An 18135-nucleotide genomic window follows, 5' to 3' on the forward strand; every position below is an offset into this window, starting at 1 on the left:
CGACTGCTGAATATTACGATGTCCAGAGCTGGTCTTTGGAAGAAGCTGCATGTAGAGTTACGTGTGTGTGTGTGTGTGTGTAGGAGCGGTGGTGCTAAAATGTGTTTTTCATTAGAAAAGGGGCCTCATCTCATGAGTGTGACGAGCGTTGGAAAACCCTCCACAAGGCCTTTCTTGGAACAGTCTGTGTGTGTGTGTTTGTGTGTGTGTGTATGTGTGTGTCACAGGTCAGTGCCCCCCTGCTTCAGTAAAAAACATAATCTTTATTGCTTCCAGAGAGAAACAGCTCACATCTACCTGCATTTCTGTTTTGTGTGTGTGTTTCTTTGTGTGTGTGTAGATGAAGGAGTCTTCCAGTGAATTATTTCTAATAATTCATTATTAATTGAGTTCTTGGACTGGGTAGAACCACCACATTATCAGAATGACCACTGGAGTTTACAGGAATGCAGAGGAGTTTGGGGGTGGAGCCATTTGTCAACATTGAGCATCATCTCTTTTAGGCTTCTGCAAGTATAGAAAAGAACTGTAAGTGGAAGGATTGGTGAGGGACTCAGTACCCTAAGCTGTGTGTGTTTGTGTGTGTGTGTGTGTGTGTGTGTGTGTGTGTGTGTGTGTGTGTGTGTGTGTGTGTGTGTGTGTGACTGAGTGTGTGTCCTGTATTTTTTTTTCTTCTCTGTCCACTCCCTCCTTCCCTTCACTGATTTCTTCATATTTCATATTAAGCAATCTTTTCCTCCCGGCCAGCTGTGTCAATAGCAGGGCTGACCCTGCATACATACACACACACACACACACACACATGGCCTCATGCACTGTGCTAAATGCTAATGCTAACTCAACACTAACCCTGTCCTCATATAAAGGTCAACTTTTCTTTCATGTTTATTAAAATCACTCTATTAAAATAGAGTCCCCTTGAAGAAATAAATACATGTATACACATAGGTCATGTAAGAATGATGACGCGTACATTTTTTGGTCCAATGTCTCCACACTGCAAAGTGTGTATTAGACTACCCTACCTACCCTGATACCATAATGTAATGGTACAGTCTTAATCCAACACTGTTCTTAATCTAGCATTATAAGAGTTTTTATCCAACAATGCTAGAGTCTTAATTCAATACTGTAAGAGTCTTAATCCAGCACTGTAAGAGTCTTAATCCAGCACTGTAAGAGTCTTAATCCAGCACTGTAAGAGTTTTTATCCAGCACTGTAAGAGTCTTAATTCAGCAATGTTTAAATTTTAATCCAGAACTGTAGGAGTTTTAATCCAATAATGTAAGAATGTTATTCAGACACTGTAAGAGTTTTAATCCAATAATATAGGTGTCTTAATCCAACACTGACAGAGTTTTAATCTGTCACTGTAAGAGTCTTAATTCCGCACTGTAAGAGTTTTAATCCAACACTGTAAGAGTTTTAATTCCGCACTGTAAGAGTTTTACTCCAACACCGTAAGAGTTTAGTCCAACACTGTAAGAGTCTTAATCCAGCACTGTAAGAGTCTTAATCCAACACTGTAAGAGTCTTAATCCAACATTGTAAAAGTCTTAATCCAATAATGTAAGAATCTTAATCCAACACTTTAAAACGTTTAATTTAACACTGTAAGAGTTTTAATCCTCACTGTATAAGTCTTAATCCAACATTGTAAGAGGTTTAATCCAGCACTGTAAGAGTCTTAATCCAGCACTCTAGGAATTTTAATCCAGCACTGTAAGAGTTTTTATTTAACTCTGTAGGAATCACAATTCAACCCTGTAAAAGTCTTAATCCAACACTGTAAAAAACATAATTCAGGACTGTAAAAAATTTATTCCAACACTGTACGTCTTAAAAAAATGCAGCAGGTCGTAATCAGATGTTGGAATTGTTTTAATCTAATACTGTATAATTTAACCCAACACTGTAAGGGGTTTTATCAAACAGTGCAACAACTTTAGCATGATGAGAGCTTTTATCCCAAATTACACAATAGTAGTCTTAATCCAAAGTCCCTGTGTGTGTGTGTGTGTGTGTGTGTGTGTATGTGTGTGTGTGTGTGTGTGTGTGTGTGTGTGTGTGTGTGTGTGTGTGTGTGTGTGTGTACTAAATCAACGATGCTCTCTAGGACGCTTATCATTCCCCTGGGAGGAAAATACACACACATATCGTTGTGTGTTCTTCAGGTGCATGTTCACTGGCATTTAGGGTAATTACAGGCTGACCTTTCTGATAGAAGCACAAATGTCACAAGGGGCTTCTCTTCTGACAAGAGCCCAGGGTGTGTGTGTGTGTGTGTGTGTGTGTGTGTGTGTGTGTGTGTGTGTGTGTGTGTGTGTGTGTGTGTGTGTTTGTGTGTGTGTGTGTGTGCAAGTGCAAGAGCCTGCCAAATTTTTGCGATGCTCTGAGCTATTATACTCAGGCTGTTGTTACTGGTTTTAAAAAAATGTAATCGAATGTATCTGCTCAGGCTCCTCCCACAAATGCATTCTATTATATTACCTGTTCCTAGCCCAGCACAGCCTTAAAGGATAATGTTAAAATATATTGATAGAAACTGTAGCTTACATTAGGCTCAGCTTTGACAATTTAATTGCGATTAATTGCATGACATTATTCTATTAGTCGGGAATAATTGCATAATCTGAAGCTATTAGTTGCGTTTACATGATTTAATAGTTTAGCTGTTTATGCAGTCTTTTGTTTGTGTAATGACTAGGTTGTCTCTTGGTTAATTGCAATTTTGCCAACATTTTTTGTAAAGCTAAGGCATTTTTTATGTGTGCGCGGAGCCTGGACAAGTAAGTTATTATTGCTTGCTCATTATTTGATATTGTATTTGAAACAGTATTTTGTATCTGTTCTACAAAACAATGTAGAATGTGTGTGAGTGTGTTGTAAAGACGTCACCAACGGTTGTGACAGCGTCCTCCCGAGCTGGGTGTGTCCGTGTGTGTGTGTTCGTATTATTGAGTAAGGCTACTGTTGCTCCATCATTACTTAGAGATACCGCAGGGGTCAGCGGGCCATCACAGCGGAGACCAGGTTGATTCCAGGATTCATCTGTTTGGTGGGTTGGTGTATTTTATAGGTTGATTGAGGTGTGTGTGTGTGTGTGTGTTAATTTAATATTATATTGTTGTTTGATTTTGTTGTACATTAGGTCTGGGCAATATATCATCAGTATTGATATCATTAAAACCATTTTACGCAATATATAAAAAATTACCATATTGTAATATTTTGGCTGCTATGTGAGTTATCATCTGCAATTTATTTCCAGTAAAGATGGAACATGGATTGTGTGTGTAGAAATGTTTTCCAGTGAGATAGTAGTCTTAAGCAAAGACATTCTAAAAACTTTGTAATTAAAGATATAAACCAGTGCAGTTTTGTGGAACTTAACATTTTAATATGCAGTAAGTTTTATTTATGGTGCTATAAATAAATACAGATATTTTTACATTATATTTTCTCAATGTTTAATCAAATTATATCATATTGTAAATTGACGTTTTTCTGAAACTTATCAACTTTTTATTCACATCGCCAAGCTCTAATACATGTTAAAAACAATGTTAAAACATGGTTATATTGCTGTCTTATGACATTGCAAAATAAAATGATGTGATACAATACCATATCAATATTTTTTACATATTTACACGATTGCATTACAATTATAGCCATGTCAATGTGATGTGAATTATTGAAGTTTGAATGAAGCCTGATAGTTGGTGTCAGATGGCTCTGGCATTTTATTTCCGAAGTTAACTGCAGGCATGTAACATTTCTTGACCCACAGTGTTGTGTGCACTGGCAATATGAAAAAGTAGGCATGGCTACCCACTGCTGCATTGGGTGGTATTGATTGGCTACTGTCTGTGTGAACATGGGGCACTGTACGTGTTTCTGTTCCATGACTTTCGGCATGCGTGTAGGTTTAATGGGGGATAAGGGGTGAATTTAGTTCATAAAGTGTCTATATTTGTTTGTTAAGCATTCTCCACTATACTGTAAAGAAATTTTTAAGTTTTTATTTCAGTTCATTCCTAATGATTCTGTGTGGTTTATTGTTATTAATTGAAGGGAAGAGCTATCTCTGTGGTTATGTTTCTCATGGTCAATTGGTGCTTTTGTGTGTGCGTGTGCATATGTGTGTGTGTGTGTGTGTGTGTTTATGTGCAGGAGAACAAGCATAAAGATGGATAAAAAACCTCAGGCAGTACTTCATTACTGTTTTTAATGGAGTTTTATTGGAGGCCCGCTGGGAGCTCTATAATTAATGTCTGAAGCAGCTTCCCTTTCTTGTTTTCACTTTTATATCTTTGCTTTTTATCCTGCAGTCATTGCAGTGGTAGTGTGTGTGATGTTCCGAGGCACTAATTAGGATGAAGGGGGTGTTTTTGTAGCATTTCGGCGGAGATGTAGCTGTTCATTAGGGCCAGAAAAGGCACTTTATGCCAAAACACTTGCACTCGTTCTGCTGTGGCCTTGGCATCAACACTGCAATGTTTTGCTTGGATTCACATTCGAATAGGTTCATTGGGGTGACCCGTAATTAACTGTTGCCCCAGCACTGCTGAGGGGTGCTTAAACGCTGATAGTGGAGAGTGAAGATGTAAATAAATACATAGGCATGACGACAAAAGTCAAAAGTCATGGGACATGAACTGCTATCATAGAAATTAAAGTAACTGACCTACACTGACCTGCTGGAAAAGTCACTTTTCACACAGATAAAATGTATTTATTTTCTCTTTATATATTCTCTTTTTTTCTTTACAGGTCCATCACCAGGCAGCATGGCCAGCAAGTAGCCTAAATGGTCACAGTGGTCACTCTATGGAATAACGAATCTTCTAGAAGCTTTACACGGAACGTTTCAGCACTGGGCTACTCTGTTGGTTTGGATTTTGTTGAGTTGACGTTTTAAGGAGATTCACCCTTCTGCTGTCCACCCCGTCCCTGAAGCCCCTCCCCTGAGGTGTCCCAATGGGGGCCAGAGCCCCGTGAGGCCTTCTTCCCAACGGCCGCATCGGTCTGTGTGTGTACGCGTTACCGTTGTGGCCGGTCCAGCAGTGACCGGTCCAGTGGTCATGTCCGGTAAGGGTAACCCGAGCCCTCACCTGAATGGCTTCCCCGTCCCGCACTTCTCCTACTTCTTCCCTCATGTGCTGGGGGGTCTGTCGCCCCCCGCCGTGCCTGCGCTGCCCATCAGCGGATACAGTACACCTTCTCCAGCCAGTGAGTACACTCATAATTTGTGTGTTTATGTGTGTGTGTGTGTTTATGAGTTCCATCTTGAAATGCTTACTGCTGTATATGGGTGTATATGTATGTGTATGAATGTATGTAAGTGTACAAGCCTATATAAGAGTGCATATGAAAGTGTATGGGTGTATATTGTTTTTTTTAGTTGTATTTGGGAGAATTTTAGATGTATATGAATGTATATTTGTTTTTTAGGTGCGTATTGATGCATATAGAGGTAATTGAGTGTAAATAGCTGTATATGAATGTTAATGGTACAGATAGTGCAGTACATGGCCTTATAAATATTAAATGTGCATAGGTTGACTGGTGTAGCATGAGTTAATAGTATTAGTAGAGGTAAATTGATGTGTTTGTGTGTGTGTGTAGGTGTATATTTTTGTACATTTAAGTATGTGAGTCCATATGGGTAAATATGAATGTGTTTGGCTGTTTATGTTTGTAAATAGATGCATATGGATGTGATGAGTGTATATGGATATATATATATATATATATATATATATATATATATATATATATATGTGTGTGTGGGTGTATATCAATGTTGTGGCGCTTTGATGTACGTTGAGTTTCTGCAGAAATAGTAAATTTGTGTCTTCGAGTAATGCCTGACTGAGTCCAGCATATGTGTGTGTGTGTGTGTGTGTGTGTGTTTATACAGAGAGGTGACCAGGTTCCTTCCCGCTTGCAGAACAAACATTTCCTGGCTGTATACGCCACTTCCTGTACATGCAGTGCTATCTCACTCTCTCTCTCTCTCACACACACACACACACACACACACACATACACACATATAAGTACACACAAACAGTGTCAGTGTCAGTTGTATATCTTGTGTTTTTTGAATGGGACAGCTTGAATATTTTGCATTCATTTCAATAAGCATCTATACAGGGGCTTTGTTGTACTGTGTGTGTGTATTTGTGTGTGTGTGTGTGTGTGTGTCAGTTTGCTGGTTGAAGCTGTGTGTTTGTGTGGTTTTGCTCATTGCTGGTGGTCTGCTTTTGGACGTCCCTGAAGAGTGGAACTCCACTTGGGTGGCAGAGCCGCAGCCAGAGGAAACACACACACACACACACACACACACACACACACAGACACAGAGTCACTTTTGGTTCTGAATTTGCAGGAGAATGCTGCAGATATCTGCTGTGAAACACACACACACACACACACACACACACACACTACTATTGGGTTTTTAATGGCTGTTGTGAGAATTGCAGCACTGATATCACAGCAATATGCAAATGAGCTCTGTGCTTTAACCAGTCACAGTGTTCATACTGTGCAGATAAAGACAGTAAAAAGTAACAGGAATTTACCAAATATGTGTGTGGGTGTATATTGGATGTTTATGGGTGTATATTTGCGTATGATGGATGTATATGGGTGTCAGTGGATGCATATAGATGTACAGTATATGTGAGTATATATATTAGGCATAATATGGATGTATTGTAGATGTATCTGGCAGTATTGGATGTATTGTGGATGTATATGGGTGTACACTCATGTATTGCGGATGAATATCGGAGTATCTGAATGTTTTGTGTATGTATATGACAGTATATGATTGTATTTTGGATGTATATGGCAGTATATGGATGTATGGTGGATGAATATGGGAGTATATGGATGTATTGTGGATGTTTATGGGAGTATCTGAATGTATTGTGGATGTATATGACAGTGTATGAATTATTTTGAATGTATATGGCAGTATGTGGATGTATTGTGGATGGATATGGGATGATCTGGATATATTGTGGATGTATATGGGTGTATCTGTATGTGTGTGGCTGTATATTGGATGTATATGGCTATATACTGTATGTTTATAAGTGTATTTAACATTTAGTGTATTAAATGAGTGTAAACATCATTAGATGAGTGTGAACACCCCCAGCCAGTGCATGGAGGGGTTAAATTCCATCACATGCTCATCTGTTGTACTATAGTCGAGTAAAAATAAGTATATTCACCTTAAAATATATATATAATTATACATATATGCACATATATATGTAAGTCTTGTTCTTTTAGATGCTTTTGAGTTCACAGTTAATAATTGGGATTTTTTTTCCTTTGCTGCAGTTACAGCCTCTACTTTTCTGCAAAGAACTTACACAAGAATTTGGAACATTGCTATGAGGATTTGATGTCTTATTAATGTGCATAATAATATGCTTATTAATTGAAATTGTGAAACTGTGTGTGTAACTGTTTAAGCATAACAATGTCAACAGTGTTTAATATTATTATCTCTACCCTCAAGTATCGCTCAGCACCGGGTCATCAGGGGACACACACACACCACAAATACATGCATACAATTTCTAGATCCACTGGCAACTACTAAGTGGAAGAGACAGCATGCCTTTGAGAAGTGTGTGTGTGTGTGTGTGTGTGTGTATTCATGTGTGTGTGTGTTTCTTTTCATTCTCTCTTTCTTATTATCCACATGATAATCTGACAGGTTTCTGTCCTCTTTCCACATTCTTTACTCAGTTCCCATACTCTCGTATGTTAGTGTGTGTGTGTGTGTGTGTGTATGTGTGTATGAAAGAGAGAGAGAGACAGGTCGACATAGAGTGTGTGTGAGAGAGAGAGAGACATAGAGTGAGAGAGAGAGAGAGAAAAAGAGAGATCATGTCTCTGGATGAGAGTTCATTCTGCATGGTCTGTCAGAAGCTGTCAGGATGATACACACACAAACACATGCAAGTGCACACAAACGAACACACACACTCTCACACTCTCTCTCTAGAGTCTTTTCCGGCTTTTCCGCTTCTGATTATGCAAATCCCCCCAACCCTTCTTCTGTTCACGTCCAAAGAGTGAGCTGTCTTCCTCTAATCCTGGATGGCTCCATTTCCATGGTGAACCACACACACACACACACACACACACACAAGCACACACCCTTCAGTACTGCTGTGGTGTAAATATAGCGCTCCACCTTGAAGCATAAGTCACTTCAAAAAGACATCAGGTACTGTAACAAGCCGAAACACAGACAGACAGACATAGACAGACACACACACACACTCACACACACACACACACACACATAGTGAGTCCTAATAGAGAAATCCAAAAAAGCAAGTGTGTGAGCAAGAGGATAAGTAATGCGAGGTTTTTAACTCATGCTGTCCTATATAACCATAATAATGCAACTGTTATGTTTAGGGCTGGCCCGAATAGCGTTTTTTGAGCTCCGGATATTCGGCACTGATTCGAAGCGAATATTCGAATATTCGTTTTTAAAAAAAGAGGTAAAAAAAGAGGTAAAAAAAAAAAAAAGAAAATCACGGCCCCCTTAAGACATATTCACCCCGGATTTTTGGTGTTTTTATCCCGGATTTTTGTTTTTCACCCCATATTTTTTCTGTGTTTTTAGCCCAGATTTCTTTGTGTTTTCATCCCGGAATTTCTGCTGCCGCACACCGCGTCTTATCTGCTGCGTAAGAATAAATAAAGAAAATAAATGATGTAATTACTATTATTATTAGAAAAATAACAAACAAAAATAAACCCAAAATGTTGACAAAAATATAGTCTAACGAATAAAAAAAATAAGAAACGAAAAACTCCACAGGACCAAAGAAAATTACTAAGACATGTAATACTGAAAAAAAAACGGAAAAAACAAATACGCGTCTGGGGATAAAAATTAAACAAACCAAACCACACTCAAAGAAATAAATGTATATATAAACAAAACAAAAGAATGGACAAAAACAACAATCCGTTAAAAAAACTCATTTAAATCCATTAAAAAACTCATTTAAAACAATCACAGGCTTTTTGCGCAGAATAATAAAAGTTTCGGTTAGTTTCAGTTTCAAATCATGAAAACAGCTCACCAAAACCTCAACCTATCCTTTATATTTGACAATATTTGATTAACTTACAGGTCCTTACTTATTTTTATTTAACTGAACTGAGTTGTAAATTATTTATAGCCTCGCGCTGAATTCATCTCCCGCTGCGAAAGAGAGAGAGAGAGAGAGAGGCGCAGCGCATTTTGCCTGATTTTAATTAACAGTACATTTGTTGGCTTTAGTAAGTTTAATAACATTAATTTTAGTATACTTGTCAGATCTTATTTATAAAAACTTTTTTTAGAAGACAGAGGTTATTCTGCGCGCAATGCCGCGCCGCTGCGCCAAGCACCACTTTGCGTGCCTGACATTTCAGAGTGCTGGACGAGATTTTAATTCATGAATTAATATATTTAATATTTTAATAAATTTGCCCTGGTGATAAGAAACGAATGCTAACATATAGCTTTATATTTCTGTGTATTTCAAATGTTTTAAGTTTTATGTAATTGACGGGCAGCACCACGCGCCAGATTGACAATGTGCTTTATTTTTCAGATATAAAAGTGAAATTCAGTTAAATAATAGCAAAGTTAACTAAAATAAATTTATGTTCAGTCAAAGTTATTTTCTCTTTTAATTTTCCATTTCAAAACTCCAGCATTTGAGTGAGAATAAGCATCTGTTGAAATTTTTAAACAGCAGAATGCCTAGTTACAGTTATTTAGTCTGTGTACTAAACATAAATATAAATCCTTATAACTGACAGAAATAAATATAACTAATAATAATTTATAGTTACAGTGCAGATTTTTAAGTATATATATTTTTTCATAGTTGATTGCTGAAGGCTCTGGGTGTGGTTTATTTTTATGTGGTAAAGATGTGATGGTATGGAGTATTTTGGAGCGCAGGGTGAGCAATCGCGCTAAGCTTTTTTCCGCCGCCAAGATAGAAACACGCCAGAAATTTACCTCAACACACATAATTTCCAGACCACCACGCCCATCGGTGTTAATATATTCCAAAGTCCAACGCTATTTTAAGGACGCGTGCAAGGCCTAAAAATAGACTGTTGACGGGTGGCAAAGCGCCACGCTACACGCCTTGCGTGGGGTGTATGATAGGGCTCTTTGTCTGTATGCGCAAAGTTTAAAAAAAGTTCATTCAGCTGCTAAAGTAACGTGCAGTAACGGAGTGTCGAAAATGGTAACGGCGTTATAGTTACAGTCATAGTAATTAGTTAGATTACTCCTTACTGAAAAAAGTAACGGCGTTAGTAACGCCGTTTATTTTAACGCCATTACTCCCAACACTGTCGTCTGGATTAAACTCCCGCTCCAGCCAATAACAGTTCAGTTCTGTCCCGCACGCAAGATATTCTGACGGGACCCGCGAGAACAGAAGTGGTTAGAGTGAGGTGGAGCTCTGGAAAGTAGAAAAAAAACGAATATCCGAATACCAAAATTAAAAACCGAATACCTACTCAACGAACGAATATCCGAATACCCGAATATTCGGGTCCAGCCCTAGTTATGTTACATATGTTACTTCTACAACCTGTATTACTGTATAACAGCAAAACTTGCTGTTTTTTTTCACTATAAGGTGCATTTAAATCCTTTATTTTTCCCAAAAAACACCAGTGCGTCTTATAATCTTATAATCTTATCTATAAATTCTACCAGTCAGGTTGTAAGGAACACTAAAGTCACTCCAGTAAAGTACAGCTTTATACAGGAGTTTCAGTTTAGTTCTCTATGGCAGCACCAGCTTGAGTAGCACTAGCATTAGTGGCTAACTGCTATTTCCCCCTTTCAGAAGTGAGTATTATCGGCCTGTAGCCTGCTGCTAACCCCGGCTAGCTCTGCTGGAGCAGCATTAGCATTACCCACTAACCGCGCTAGCTCTTTTACTGTTCAGAGGTCAGTATTATCGCCCTGTAGCCGTCTCCTAACCCCGTCTAGCACTGCTTGAGCAGCAATAGCAATACCCGCTAACAATGCTAACAGTGTAAACAGTGTTATATTACAGATGTTACTGTATAAATGTAACAGTGTAAACAGTTTTATATTACAGATGTTACTGTATAACCATAACATAATAGACAGTGTTATATTCATTGCAGGTACACTGTGCTTTTATCCATCATAAATAACTGACAAAAAAACTATTTAAATGCTGAAGTGTTGCTTTTAGTTGTTCTGTTACGTAACTAAAGAACCCTTAAAGAACCCCTCATTTAAGGGTGTAGCTCTTGTGCAAGCGGCCAGTCTCATGGATGAATTCAGTTTGTGATATCCAGTCTGGCCGTACCTCATGAATTGCACTTGAGAGTCAATGAGGCCTGTGTGTGTTTGTGTGAAGGGGGGGTCTGTGTGAAGTGTGTTATTTCAAACTGATTTGATAATTGAGGCGTTTGTGCAGTGCGGGCGTGAGACGGGACATCTGCTTTGATTTACGACCGCGTTGCTTTAATTAGAGAGCCCAGAGTGAGCAGCTATATATATGTGTGTGTATGTATGTGTGTGTGTGTGTACAGAACGGGTGAGATTTAAGCTGTCACTCTTGGCTGTTGATTTACTTGTGGTGTGGTCGTGTGTGTTTGTATATTTCCCGTCGCCGCAGAAATTCTTTCTGTCTTGTTTGGGTTCACTCCAGTTTCTGCAACTTTGATGGAAGCGAGGAATGAGGTGATCCACCCCGTACAGACAATCATCTTTACACAATTAAATGTTTCAGATTCATATTATATAGTATCCAGTGTTTAATTATACAATATTACATACCGTATTTTTCACACTATAAGGCATTTTATGCGATACTAGTAAGGAACAGGGGTGTCGCCATTTTTTTCTTCTAATTCAGCAGGTCTAAGTTAAGTTAACTAAGTTAAGTAAAGCTAAGCTAGGTAACAAAAAACTCTAATTCTTAAGAAAAACCCTTTCTTTTAAAGTCAAACAAGCACTTGATTTTAATCTGCAAAGATTTATCTCCTGAAAACTGTTTATTTGGGTGAGTAAATTGTTTATTTACATGTTTATTTACAGTAAGCTTAGTTTCTTAAATTTCTCCAGCACTAAGGCTAGAGCATTAGCATTAGCCGCTAAGCGCTAGCAATTAGCAGTTAATGCCGTCTGACAGGGCTACACTGAGGAACCCTGCGTGTTCCTGTAAGCCAGAGCACTATGAGCTAGTGTTCATCCCACATAGCTTGTTTTAACATGGTAAACATGCAGACTACAGTCCAATAAACTCAGCTCTGAACAGCGAAATAGCTAGCACTTAGAGTGGTTAGCAGGTAATGCTAATGCTGCTGTGGCAGTGCTAGCTGGGGTTAGCAGCAGGCTACAAGCCATACCTCACCTCTGAACGGGGAAAGAGCTACTTCTTAGCCCAGTTAGCAGCTAAAGCTAATACTGTTCCAGCCTCTGTGTTGGAGAACTAAACTGAAACTCCTTAATAAAGCTGCACTTCAGTGGAGTGATAATTGGATAATTGGGAAAATTTAAGGATTTTAAGTGCACTTTATAGTGCAAAAAATATGGTATTTTAACAATGTAATATACAGTTTTCATATATTATATATGAATTATATAACTGTATACACAATATAATTTACACACCACAGTGTCAAGTGTTTAAATCATATGATATTTAGTATTTATACAAAAAAACTACATTCACTATTTATATTATACAATATTAATCCATATTTGTATTCAAATATTGGTATTCAGTGTTTACACAGTACGATATCCATTGATTACTTAATGTGATATTCAACAGCTTCAGTATTTATATGTTAATATAACATGCACATTTCTATAATCAATATTTGTATGATATCCAAAATGAAATCTACTGGACGACATTTATATTTTTACGCAATATTTAGTATTTACACAATGCAATAATCAGTATTCACAGTGCACAATATTTTTTGCTATTTAAACAATATGATATTCAGTACTTACACAGTGCAATATTCAATATTTACACCATATTGTATTTAGTATTTGCAGCTTGCAATTATTCCTTATTTACACTGTGATATTCAGTATAAACACACTGAAATATTCTGTATTTACACACTGAAATATTCAGTATTTACACAGTATATTATTTACTATTTATACAATATGATTTTCGGTACTTACACAGTGCAGTATTAGGTATTTAAACCGTATTATATTCAGTTTTTACACATTGCAAAATTCCTTGTTTACACTGTGCAATATTCAGTATATACACACACTGAAATATTGAGTATTTACGCACTGAAATATTCAGTATTTATGCAGTGTAATATTCTATATTTAGATGATACAGTATACAGTGTTTAGATGATAGGCTGTGATATCCAGCGTAGACACAATATAAAACTTATTGTTTACACTGTTTTTCAGAACAGCATCAGTAAGGATAACTATAGTGGGCTGTGATGGTGTGATTACTCTCTCTGGAGTTTTGAGCTCTAAGGAGAGTTTGTGCACTTTTTTCTTCTTTGAGTCTTCTCTCTTTTTTTCTCTCTCTCCATTCCTGTCTCTCTCCTCTCACCCGCCGCTCCGGCACCCCTCACTGTTTTTACATGCTATATATCTCTGTAATTGAAAGCAGCTTTCGGTGTGTGTGTGTGTGTGTGTGTGTGGAGAGCGAGGCCAGACGACGGCTAATTTTCTTTCATCAACTTGAAGCTCCTCACTGCTGGTTCTAATTGACCCTTTGCTCTTCACTAAACGCATTTCCCTCCCCTGTATCTCTCTCTGTCTCTGTCTCTCTCTCTCTCTTTCTCTGTCTCTCAGCACATACAGTGCATTTTATATTCAAATGCTACATATAAAGTGTGAAGATTATTATAAAGTTAGCACTGCATTATATAAAACTTCTAAGAATTTTCTTTTACAATGCAAAAAAAGGTAAAATACAATGTAAAGTTAGTACTGCATAATGCGGGACAGTGCAAAATGTAAATTTTTTCTCATTTTCTCCTCAATTTACATGGCCAATTACCCAACACACTCATTAGGACTCCCTTTATCACTATTAATGCCTCAACACCAGCAGAGTAAAGACTAGCACATGTGAACCCTTTTCCTACTGCTGCTGATGCACAACAACTCGGTTCTAATACATCAGCTCACAGACGCCTTGTGCTGATCGACATCATCCTTTGGAGTGATGAGGGGAGAGAGCGCCATCTACCCACCCAAAGAGAGCAAGGCCAATTGTGCTCTCTCAGGGCTCTGGTAGCTGATGGCAAGCTACATAAACAGGATTCAAACTTGCGATCTCCTGACCATAGTGGCAGCGCTTTGCCCAGTGAACAACTCGAAGCCCATTAACATTTTTTTTTTACATTCAACTTTTACCTTCCAAAGTTTCTGAAACTTAAAGCTGCTCAGAGTTTCTCAGGACTTCAGGCTGCAGGCTTAGTTAGGGAGGATATATTTTCAGTATTTTCGTATTGATTTTATTGAAAAATGCAACATAAACTGAGCAGATTGAACACACACTCTTCTCCCTCCAGCTTCAACCAACAGTAACAACACCACCAAATCACTACCAGATGGAGATTCACACACTGCTTCACAGGATACTGCACACAAGAATACACACACACACTGATGACTAGAGTCTAGAGTGACAAAGAGTGATGATAAGAAGGATAGAGTGAGTAAGAAACAGTGAAAGACAGATTAAATGAAGAGCATGTGAGAGAGAGAGAGAAGGGGAGAGAGAGAGAGGGAGAGACAGGTTTACCCAGTAAATGATTTAAAGAGTGGAAGCAGTTTGCAAGTGGGCCTCACAGAGCCTGTCATCCATCCATCCAGCAGCAGTGAAGTGTGTGTGTGTGTGTGTGTGTGTGTGTGTGTGTGTGTGTGTGTGTGTGTGTGTGTGTGTGTGTAAATAAGAGCGAGAGAGAGAGAGAGAGAGAGAAATGAGGTAATCAGTCATTTATTGCTACACATCTTTCTGTCAGGACAGATTGACATGCGTCTGTATGCTTTCCGGATTAAGCTCTATGTGTGTGTGTCTTTGTGTGTGTGTGTGTGTAGGAGTGTTTCACATTTGGATGCTTGTCAGGTACATATGATCTATCATCAGTGTGCAGAGCAGAGTAAAGATCAGAAGTGTGATGGATGGAAGAACAGAAGGGTGGAACGAAGGAAGGCAGGAAAAGAGAGACAGTAATTAAAAATGTATTTGTTTACTGTTAATTGCACAAAAAACGAGACCTCTTTTGCTCCAATTCACTTTATTATAAACTTTAAACTACATTTTTTTTCCTCAGTGTAAACATAGCATTTTGATTGGTGGGAAGACGAAACAGCCGTCTGGCTCTTGGTGTGCTCTCACCAAGAGGTACACTATCTAAGGCTACGTTCACATTACAAGCCACATTGCTAACAAACATGTTTTTTTGGCTATCCGTAAGGTTTACATTCACAAATGTAAGTGAGCTGTATCTGTGTGTAATGTGTACAAATCTGTCCCTGAAACGACTCGTAGCTTTATAAAGGGAAATGGATGCGCCAGCAGCTCATGTGGAGCATCTTTTGCTCAAAAGGAGAGGAAACAGCTGGTCTGAAGAACATGCCCAGGCGGTTTGCTTTTGCTGTTTTTGCAGCTATAGCTGCACAGCTGCACCAAGAGATGTGTGGGTACGAGAGAGAATCACGTAGCGCATGCTTAAAAGCAAAAAGACGCATGAATTCCGCACGATTTGACTATTCACATTCATGTCACATGTCCATGGATTGGATACTTATCTGATTCAGAACCACATATGAAAGTGACTCAAATCTGATTTGAAAAAATCAGATTTGGCACGTTCACACAGCCATAAAAAAAGCCAATGATCTTAGCCACACTGAGCAAAAAAATCTGATTTAAGTCACTTCAGCCTGGTAATGTGAACAAAGCCTAAAATTAGCCTCTGAGAGCTACTTTATTCATATAGGGCAGTGAGGGAATCAATTTTTTATGCCCCCTTGTGGCAGGACCCAATGTCAAATTTACACGTCCACATTAAGAAAACCTTTCTGAGTGAGCCAGTATAGTTGAGTCTGATCACAGATAAGCCTCATCTTACTCCCCTTTCTTTCTTTCTTTCTTTCTTTCTTTCTTTCTTTCACTCTCTCTCTTTCTCTTTCTTCCTCTCTTTATCACCGCTCTTATCCCTGAGGGCTTTCTCCAGCTCTGCTCAGCATCTAAATAATTCACATCCAAAATAGAATCATTAGATTAATAATTAACAGTGTCGGCTGCATGAGCTGATTAGAATAACTGTATTTATGAAGGCCAAGGCGCTGCAGCTCTGTGATGGATTGCTTCTGTCTGGCCAATAATATAGGGAGAGGAGAATGAAGATCATGCATGGTTTCACACTTGTAGGCTGTGCTGCGCTTCCTTCGCCACTGTTGGACAATAGCTTTGGTCACTGGTATGAAAGCTCAGACTCAAAAAACACTTTATGGGGTCTCGGGCAGTAAAAGTGTGTCAGGGGGATGGAGGGTGGGGGGTGTGGTCATAAATCAGATGAATAAAAGTTCCCCAGTGTCCAACAGAAAGCGCCCAGTCTAGAAACAGACAGAAGGCCATTAGTGACCCAGAACCAGTGGGAAACAACCATAATGTACCTATAATCTAGCCCCCATCTACTACTCACCTAATCCTAATTTAATGATGTTGGAATTGAAAAGTTCTTACTTTCACCTAGTTCTAGTACAGAGCCAATACATTTTTAGAGTCCTATTTTAGCAATCTATAGCGCCCCGGTCAATTGCGCTATAGAATTAGGGTGTGTTGGTGTGTCTTTTGTTCTGTCAGGGTGCAAAATACAGCCTTGCGCGTCTCAAAAAGGACAAATGTTCACTAATTCTCTAAATTAATCATGGGTAAGTTTTGGGCGTAATGTGAAATAAACTAATCAGCTTGTCACTTTCCATTCCCTTTAAGAGCCAGGTGAGCTGTGACTTTGGTGCATTGGCATCTTAACAGCATGGCACTATTGTGCGTCTCAGCAGAGGATACTGACCTGCGAGATTATGCTGTGAAGGTACGCCAGCAGCTCATTTAATGGAACAGCAATGTTATTTTATTCTTTTATCTGTTTGTTGTTGATGTAAAAGCATTGGATTTGTGTCCATATGTGTGTGTAACCAGCAGGTTAGATAGGCTAAGATAGGATTGGAGGCTGACTGTTGTCAGGGTTTTAATCAGTCAGTGACGCACCTGTATTTCCCACCGCCAAGAAAGAAACACACCGCACTTTCAGACCACCACGCCAATCCACAAAGCTATACTTACTCATCTTCACTTGATATAGAATTTATCAACACTAAATCAATATCTAATCTACACAAGATCTTTGTCTAATCTACAACAAATTAATATCTAATCGATGTCTGATTTATGCCTAATAGATACCAAATCAATATCTAATCTGTGCCAGATTTACTTCTAATAGATACCAAATCAATATCTAATCTATGCCAGATTTATGTCTAATAGATACCAAGTCAATTTCTAATCTACGCCAAATCTTTGTCTAATAGATACCAAAATAATATCTAGTCTACGCAAAATCTGTGTCTAATAGATATCAAATCAATATCTAATCTACACCAAATCTATGTCTAATCTATGCCAAATCAATGTCTAATAGATACCAAATCTATGTATAATAGATACCAAATTAATATCTAATCTACGGCAAATCTATGTTTAATAGGCACCAAATTAAAATAAATATTAATCAAATCTACGTCTAATCTACATGAAATTAGTATCTAAACTACACCAAAGTAATATTTAATCTACATGAAATTCATGTTTAACCTACATCAAATCTATGTCTAATATATACCAAATCAATATCTAATCTACATCCAAATCAATGTATAATCTACACCAAATTAATATCTAATCCATAACAGGTGGATGTCTAATCTACACTAAATCTTTAGCAGTCCCTGCCTGCATCTGTTTGTACAGTGACAGAGCTCAATTGACCACCCTCTAATTCTCTCATTT

At 38.2% G+C, this 18135-nt stretch overlaps 1 protein-coding gene across 1 annotated transcript in view; it reads left to right on the forward strand.

Moving 5' to 3' along the window:
- Positions 1–18135, forward strand: part of raraa (retinoic acid receptor, alpha a) — a 165167-nt gene that overhangs the window by 91458 nt on the left and 55574 nt on the right. The window contains exon 3 of the mRNA XM_007255152.4: positions 4778–5236. Coding sequence (XP_007255214.2) covers positions 5089–5236 — 148 coding nt within the window. The 5' untranslated portion in view covers positions 4778–5088. The remainder of the gene's footprint in view (positions 1–4777; positions 5237–18135) is intronic.

The sequence above is a fragment of the Astyanax mexicanus genome, chromosome 15 (genome assembly GCF_023375975.1).
Source record: "Astyanax mexicanus isolate ESR-SI-001 chromosome 15, AstMex3_surface, whole genome shotgun sequence".
NCBI classification, from domain to species: Eukaryota; Metazoa; Chordata; class Actinopteri; order Characiformes; family Acestrorhamphidae; genus Astyanax; species Astyanax mexicanus.